General features: G+C 38.4%; 1 protein-coding gene across 1 annotated transcript; it reads right to left on the reverse strand.

The window, feature by feature from the left end:
- Positions 1-781: 781 nt before the first annotated feature.
- Positions 782-8,590, reverse strand: LOC107826626 (protein PAF1 homolog). The gene is made up of 12 exons (XM_016653626.2): positions 7,156-8,590; positions 6,558-6,626; positions 4,510-4,617; positions 4,236-4,419; positions 4,071-4,147; positions 3,857-3,976; positions 2,266-2,371; positions 1,770-1,856; positions 1,614-1,682; positions 1,445-1,516; positions 1,218-1,361; positions 782-1,126 (listed from the first exon to the last, which is right to left on the reverse strand). The coding sequence occupies exons 1-12, from the start codon at positions 7,941-7,943 to the stop codon at positions 980-982; spliced, it is 1,971 nt and encodes a 656-aa protein (XP_016509112.1). The 5' UTR covers positions 7,944-8,590; the 3' UTR covers positions 782-979.
- Positions 8,591-9,166: the final 576 nt, after the last annotated feature.

A 9,166-nucleotide genomic window follows, 5' to 3' on the forward strand; every position in this document is an offset into this window, starting at 1 on the left:
TTTGTGGTGTTATCAACTTATCATCCATTGATTTGGTGCTTATGGTGGCACCTCACTTTTCAAGAACAAAGCTCGGAAAATTAATTTCTGCCAGGAATATGGTTGTGGGATCTTTCATTAGCTTTAAGTTCTCGATAAGAGCAGTCTGGATATATTCTGGATGTTGTATAATGATGTTCGTCCAAACCTGCACTTATTACCCCTAAGATCTTTCTTCTGCAACCAACCTTCTGGACAATTAAATGCAGAATGCAACATCATCGAACGTCTTGATGTCCATCTTTATATTGCAGTCTCGTCCAACTTTTGTACCAAACTATGATTTGTGTTATTAACTTCAAACAGTAACATGTTGGACAGAGAAAATATGAGTACTAGGTTTCAGCTACCATAGTCTTTCTCCGTAACAGAAATTAGAAATAGCACTATTTGCCTTGACCATTTATTTTTTCAAGTAAATGAAACCTGAGTTTGCTTATCACTTATCCCTAGACAACCATTACAGCACAAATGAGAATTAGCGAGCAGCTGCAATGTGTACTTTCCTGTGATTTCCAGTTTTGCGAGAAGCACAAAGCGTCAGCCTGAAGCACAAGACATATCTCCTCTTGAACCAGAATACATCTCCGAGCTCATTTCTAAGCACTGCCACAACATGCAAAAGAGCAGAAAGAATTTTTTTGAAAAAGCTGACACCGAAAATTAAACCACAAGTCGCTACACCTAATGCAACATCTGTGCAGAGGGTACAAGACTGGAGGAGAGGGAACAAGAATAACTGTAGGGCCAAACACTCATTGGAGCACTGGTAAAACATTACTTGAAAGTTCAATCTTTTCAAAGAACAAAATTCCTATATGGTACAGAGCATTGTTTATTTGTGCAACTTCTCCCATATATCTACTCTCATGTTTTTTTCTTCCTGTTCTCTAATTCTTTGCTGTAAATTAACCGATCAGCTGAAAAGAATGTGAACTAATCAGTCAGACATATCATACTCAGCTCCACTAGATTGATCCTGATCACCATCATGCATATCGTTCTGTTGTTCACCAACAGCATCTTCGTCATTGGTTCTTGCTCTCCTTGAACTTGAGACACCCCCCTTCGAAGCTGTTGTATAACCCTGCAAGGATCCACCGATGTCATAATCAGTTGCAAAAGGAAAGGCAATGTAGAAAGAAAAAGAAGGAAGAGTAGACTTGTGGCTTCATTACCCCTTCTTCTTTCAGTTCAATGGCAGCTACTGTTTTTCTCCTCCTTACTGTAACTCTTGAAGGTACTGGAAAATGTTCAACTTCATCATTTGATTTTCCCTCTCTAGCTCTCTTTTTTCTCAAAACAAGCTTCGTTGGAAGAGGCTGCATCACGCACACATCCACGTTGTAGTCAAGTTCCAGTGTTAAACCACATAAAATTTACAAGTTAAAACCCAGTTTTTTACCATGTAATGGGCCTCTGTTTCACCAAAGGCCACAAGGTATGTAGTAGGATCATCTGCATCATCACCTCTTACCTGCCAATGGGCAAATGCGAGCAATATTAATAAAACTAAGTATACTAAATATAAAAATGTAACTAGGTCAAGTTCAGCACTCGGAAAAGGTACATACGTCCCAGTGATACTCCCGAACCCAACTGTATGAAATATCCTCATTTTCATCATACATATCCTTCGTTAGCTGTCAAAATCAACGAAAAGCAACAGAATATCATTAAATGAGATTTATGCTCATGAACTTTTCCGTTTTAAATAGATGTAATTTCACCTCATTTGGTGCTGGAACCATATATGCCAGAAATTTATCAGGTTTATCTGCGTCTGAGCTTGTAGCCACGAAGCTTTTCATAATGGCCTGCAAGATGTATTGCAAACCATAATTCATGTTCGTTAAGATTGCATTCAAACATCATAGTGTTGTGGGGTCCGAGGGAAAATAGAAGATCATGCTGACACAGACACATTATATATCAACACTCTGGCAAAGGCCTTCAAACTTTTCCAACTCAATATAAGTTTGGATTGAACATTCTCGCGTTGGTCAATTGATGTTGGACAAGGAGCTGATAGCAAAATGATTAGACATAAGTTCGGAGAAGATGAATATATGGGGTCTCAATTTCATATGAAAAAGCTAACTTTGCCAATCTTGCTTTCACTCAGCAATTGCTCCTTCACATTTATTGACCAAAGGAGTCTTTACTTTAGCTTACTAACCTGGAGAAAGCACTACAAACTTGGAGAAAGGCATCAATTAATTTCACCTGTGATTCATATGCATCACGAACAGTTTTATCCAACTTGTTGTAGGTCTCTGAGTCAGCAGTTGGAGCACTATCGAAATTCGCGAGCACAAACGGGTCTTGGTACCTGGAAAAATAGCATTATCAGTTCATGTTATCTCCATCACCAAGATATTGCCATGATCCAATGACTCGATGAGTTTCATAGGAAAAAGGGGAAAAGTTTTGCAGGCAATTATTACTTTAATTCTTTTGCATATTGGCAAATACATCCAGCTTCTGCTGTTTTCTTTTGACAAGCAAATGTTATTTTATTGACAAAAATGATAGCAGAAGAATTCTAGTATACGCGATGCGTAAGAAAAGATAGCAATCTGGTGATCTCCTGTAAAAATGCCATCCAATTATCTATACAAGTGGGATGTCTTAGGTACTTCAAGAATATAAAAAAGGCATACCAGACTCATTTGCCTACCTACAATAATTGTACAACAATTTTTCAGGAATTTTATGGGCTGCATCTATAAATGCCATAAATTGTAGAAAAATAGCAGTGAAAACGAAGGATATGGTGACAAATAGAGAAAAGGTCCACCACAGAAGTGGGTACAATAAATAGCAAGGGCCAAACTCACACATATCAAACATACAAAAGCCCAAAACTTAAAAGTCCCAAAGTCCTGTATAACCTTAATAGTTAATAGCATTTCTTCTCACTCAAGTTTCCCTTAACCTTCAATTACCTAGTACCGCCAATTACCATTACCTACTCTGCTTGTTGCTCAACAAAGCAAACAAACGAGTACGTTTTTTGATAAAGAGCAAGCAAAGGAGTACTTACTACACAAGGTGAGCGGGGACAAAAGAGGATTACACAAAATTGGGGTATGTGCTTTCAGACAGCAGAACACAGAGAGATCAAACATAAGATAAATTAAAAGCTCATCATTCTGAGAAGTTTGCCCATCAGACCGTGAGCAGACCTCTGTTAGTGAACTGAGAAATAATCGACATATGTGCCAGTATTGCTGCTACCAAACAACGATTAGGAGGAAGCACAGAGAACTTTGAAAAAATAATTAGCTCAAGGCACTAAGGCATTAAAGTACCACGCATAGAGGGGTTGCACAAATATTGCAATAAAAATGGAGAATGTTGTTCTCATAAAAAGTATAGCTTTTTATTATTCCACTTAACATGAAATCCCCTTCCAACTCACAAATTACAGTCCAACTATGGTGATCTTTTTTTGGCACTGAGAAATGAGATAAACTTTTCCCCATCCGGATAATCAAAGGGAAAAAAAGGACTGAAAGCTGCAATTATCACAAGAAGATAAATCAAAAATAAAAGGAGAAACTAGGAAATATGCGAGCCCTTTATGCATGCATGTTAAAAGACAACGCCACATTCTTATGGATGAAGTGAAAGTACCTCATTCTTTGAGGGAGACTGCACCAATTATACTGAAACATAATCTTCTTAAATCTTTTTTTTTCTTTGATAAGATAAAGTTTTAATCTTCTTAAATCTTTCATCCCTCTTCTTCAACATTCAGGCCAACATACAGATATTTAACATGAAAACAGAAGAAAAAGAGAGGAAGACTTACCGATCAAAGTCAGGAAAAAGTGGCTGGACTTTGACAGGCTGCAATCTGCGATTGGTCGCATGAATGGGCCGTGACTTGCATGCCTCAAAAGAAGCCTCGATCTCCTGGAGTTGTCTATCTCTGAAAACAGGGTTTGAGGAATACAACATTCAGGCCTCAACTATGTCTCACTATCTTAGACATGGATAGCATGGACACTGAAAGTAGAAGTAACCTATTGTTAAGATTCTCCAAGATGTTGCGGCCACCTCTATTTTCTCGCAATTCTTTAGCTTGCTTTTCAGTCAGAGACTGCAAATGGCATAAACAATTAATTAAATAAGGTTTTTCTACTCTTTGAAGAAGAATATTCCTTTAAAACGCTATTATCAGCAGGAACCTGTTTTGCTGACTCCGTGCTAAGAGGAGAGATGTATTGTGTTTTGACCAGCCAAGAAACACCTTTGTCCGTTGGCCTTTCTTTCTTTTTTATGCCATCTTTCTTGATGGGGGTGATAGGATTGTCGTCACGCAACAATTCTTCATCTTCCGGTGCAAGTGGTAGCCTTTCACCCTTGGGAGGACTAAGCAAGCCAGCAGTAAGGTCAAAATAATAGATAATATTCAACTAATAGCTGCTGCATGAAGAAAAGGAGAGAGAGCATGTAACATACTTGTATACGCTGAGATCAAGAAGGTCAAGAGGTATTCCAAGGTCTGGTTCAACATATAGTTCAGGCTTGTGCATTTTCTCCAGTGAGGTGATTGAGTATTTAGTAAATCTGCACACTTAAATGATTTGTCCTTAAAAAAAATGACAACGGTAGTAGTACAGTGATGACAACCTGGAGTTTCATGTATCAAAAGCTACACGAAGTGCTGAAGAAAGGTGGAAAAGATATCAAAGATACCATCAATTTCAAGCAACGCTCTGCACTCCAGTATATATATATATATATATATATGGGGTTTTGCTAACCTACTACATAGTTGTAGTAGGTTAGCATTGTATACATATTTGAGTTCTCCAAAATGTCCTTATTATTTCATGTCATCACATTAAATATATGGACATTTTTGTCTTTCACCAAAATATATCATTTTTTTCTTGCAATTCACACTCGACAAACCCAATTCTTTGATGCAATGTCCACTACATTTTAGAAGAACAATTTGTCCTCATAGTATGTTCTCATTCTAGGCATTGACACAAATTAATAATTAGGCATTGAAACAACAAGTCTTTCAGAGAAATCGACTTAACCGACAGAGGGGAAGAGTATTGCTAGTGCATAGAGCGAGGAACGTCCCAGAACAGATGGAGTTGACTGTGTTTTCTCAATTTCTCAATTGCAGGCACCTTTATGTTTTCTTCTCATTTACTTTTTTAATTGGGGTTCATCTTTTTCTTGCATTTTTTCAATTTGCTCTCACCCAACACTTCTTATCTGACCTTGATTTCAATGGAAAAGGCTAAACATTAATAAATTATAGGATCTGTTAAGAACGTAGATCTAGAGATTAAAAAAGAAGGGATTGCTGAAAAGGACAGGTTTAGAGCTTGACGAAGAGGAGGGGAGATTGCTGGATTGGGGGGCCTCTTTTGTGAATGTCAAAAATGTCCCCATTATTAATGAAAAGGTGGTGGCATATAATAAGGGTATTTTGGAGAACTCAAATATGTATACAATGCTAACCTACTACAATTATGTAGTAGGTTAGCAAAACCCATCTATCCCATATATATATATATATATATGTGTGTGTGTGTGTGTGTGTGTAAATCTTCCCAAAAGCACTTCCATATGCTCCATTTGAAATGCTTATGGAGAAAAATGGAGGTGCAGTCTATCAGTCCAAGGAGAAATAGAAAACAGAAGAAATAGAAAACAGAAGAAATAGAAAATCAAATTCAAGTAGCACTCAGAATTGAAATCAAGATGAACATACAAACATATAAGCAAACCTCAGATAAGCTTTCTCAATCTATTAAGTAGGACCTGCCTCAAACAAGCTTGGCTTCACAAAAAAGACGACATGGAAAGGGATGAGGAGCCCAGGATGAGCTAAACTCTTGCCTATACAACCTCAGATTAAGCTCATAAGCAATACCCAAACTTCAAATGCTTAGCAATGAAACTCAACTAACGGCAGGAATTAACATATAAAATGAGAAATGCAAAAATAAGAATTAAAGCAATTGCCTATCAATAAGATGAAAACATTATTATCCTTCACAGATTAAAGGCCCAAATTCTAGGAAAAACCATGCATAATGTGAATTATAGTGGCAATGCTAATTACAGATGAAAGTGGTGAAAACTGAAGTTTTAAAAAACAGAAAAGAAATAGCAGTGACCATGTCCATTCTCACACCAATAGAGATAGCCTGACGACTTGTGGATCAGACTAATCACAGTAACCAGAGGTGATGGTTTGGGAAAGAAGATTGAGCTAACTCTGGTAACCTCAAAAATAGCGGCACACTCTAGATGGGACAATTCATCTACATATAAAGAGCATGCCTTGTTTAGTTTGTTCTATCTCTGTTAGAACGTGCATTGGTGGTTGAATTGATTATCATAAATACAGGTTCTTTTTATACGTAAGATAAAAGTATCATAAATACAAGAGAGAGGACCAGCACAAAGAAAAGCAGGATCACATACCGATCTTTTTTTTTTTTGATGAAGTAAGGGAATTTCATTAAAGGATCACATACCGATCTTTGTCTCTGGGTATTTGCAAAAGCTTTGGTTGTGCTACTGGATCTGGTAATTCATTTCTGAATCTGCAGAGTACACATAAATTAAGGAACGTTCAACACTCTCTCATATGTAAGACGTGTTTTTCCCAAGTGATAAGCATACCATGTAGTCTTTTCACAAATAATCTTGATACGGAAGGGAATAACTTCAAAGAAACGACATAATAGAATATAAGTGATTCAGCAAATAGCTAAATACGCCCACCATCTAAATGATGCTCATCAAGTTTATCACCAACCTACCCTATGAAATGGCCATCTTGCATCATGCAAAGGCAAATCGGTTATTTGAATTTTATGCGTTCGAGTTTGGGATTCTACCAAAGTTCATTTGATTGACTGGGTTCATAATCTATTATTCGCACTTATTTAATGGATTTTTAAGCACATACATGGTTTGAGTCAAAGGCTATAGGGTTTGAACCCATAATATGTGCTTTACATCTGCCCCTGATATCACGTGTAAATTTCACCCTTACCATGACACTATTGAAATGTATTATGATCAAACAGTCAATTGGGCTGGAAAATAAATCAAGAATTAATGTCTTACTTTAACTTGCAAAGAAATGTGGTCGGCTTCTTCAAACGGTTCTCAGTCCTCTCACTACTAAGCAAAGGGGTGGTCCTTCTATCAGCCATATGTGATGCACTAATAGAACCATGACCTTTCATCCCAGAGGCTAACATTTGGGTTTTCTGCAGAACCCTATTCTGTGATTCTTTTAGTTGCTGCTGCCTATGCTTTTCTTCATGCCTTTGCTTTTCTAATTCCCTCTTCTTCCTAATCCTCCTCTCTTCTTCAGTCTCAACCCGAGCATTGGCTGCTTTCTTCACAGGCAATGGAGGCACAGAACGCCCTCCTGGCTGTTTAGACCGACCAGCAGCCTGATGATTACCATGTCCCGGTTCGCGCCAACCAGAATCTCGCCTTTTCTCGCCTCCACTGGGCCTACTCGATGAAGGAGGTGGCGGAGGGGACGGGGGCTGAGAAGGTGGAGGAGGAGGAGGGATTGAAGAACTTGGAGGAGGAGAGGAAGGAGGTGGGGGCTGGTTTTGGGTATACTGGGAGTAATACAGTGGAGGAGGTGGTGGCGGAGGCTGTGCTGAAGGTGGTGGCGGTGGAGGTGGATACGAAGAAGGAGGAGGAGGAGGAACATAAGCAGGGTGTTGATAATTTTGCTGCTGCTGAGTATAGGAGGAGGAAGATCCACCGTAGCCCCAATTCTGAGAGAACTGAGACGGCGGTGGCGGAGGAGGAGGGTTCTGATTCTGCGGTGGCGGTGGCGGAGGAACGAAACTCGACTGAGACGGTGGTGGGAATGGCCTATACGAAGCCATGGTACACACACTTGTGGTGAACCCTACGTCACTCAACGGCAAAACAGAACTCTGAAATCTGAATGCAAACTAAAACCCTAGAACCACCCAATCAACCAACAAATCACAACCCTCCCCAAGTAAAAACAATCAAAAGAACCCTAAAGCAAACAAATTTCGACTGAAAAGATTTCTTATTTCACCTTTCAACAAACGGGACAAAACTGGCCGAAAAAATCAAATAAAAGATCTATCTTTCTCTCTCGCTCAAACAAAACAAAAGATTGAAAAAACAATGAGGACTGAATTTGAACAAAAAAAGGGAATGAGAAATTCAAGAACAATTTTCAACCAAAACAGAACAGCTTTCAGAAGAAAGCAACTAGAAACATGAAATTTGAGTTGAAACCAGAAGGGTAAAAAGGAATTGGTGACATTGACAAAGGAGAGGATTTTTCCTAGTTTAGTACGGGGAAGCAGAGTGAGCAGACAAATGATTGTGTTTTAGCTGAGTTTTGCCAGTTATGTAAGCATCAGGGAATGGGATCCCACGGTTTATATAGTCGCCGCTTTATGTTTTTCGCAAATTTCCCCCAAAAATGACTCAGTCGTACCTTTGACCAAATATTTTGACAATACAATAGCAAACAACAAATTCCAACTCTTCCTCCAAATGAAGATTAAAACGTAATATACTACTCTTTTGATTGTTTTTTTTTTTTTTTTATGTTTAATCGTCGAGCAAAAGAGCTTTTCTTTTCTCGTCGACGAGATCAGTCGATGTATCTGTAAATAAGTCATTTCTCCAAAGAGATCGAGTAGTTCCGATCTCATTCATAGTTGACTTGTGTGTTATGACTAATAACGGTGAATCTTACCTAGTATGGAAATTAGGTTTTATATTTTTTTGATTTCTGAAAAGAGTTTTAATGGCGATATGACTTTCCTTCTCTGAAAGTCTAATGGTCGGATGAACTTCAATTTCATAAAATCAAGCATTAACGCAATAAGTGTTCCTCTTTATGTTATATGTGTTCTCGTTCCCATCCTCTGCTTTATTTGGCGTTGAGAAGGCAGGGAGAACACCAATCTATCAATAATAAGAAATCGATATCGGATACTTATATTAGGCGAGGACATGACTCCATTTCACCTTCTGAAGATGCAAGTTTGCTCGGGAACTGGAGAAAGAGCGTAGAAGAAGCGACTCGAAATGGTTTTAAGAGTCTGTGTGCATTGTCGTC

The sequence above is a fragment of the Nicotiana tabacum genome, chromosome 6, assembly GCF_000715075.1.
Source record: "Nicotiana tabacum cultivar K326 chromosome 6, ASM71507v2, whole genome shotgun sequence".
Lineage (NCBI taxonomy): Eukaryota > Viridiplantae > Streptophyta > Magnoliopsida > Solanales > Solanaceae > Nicotiana > Nicotiana tabacum.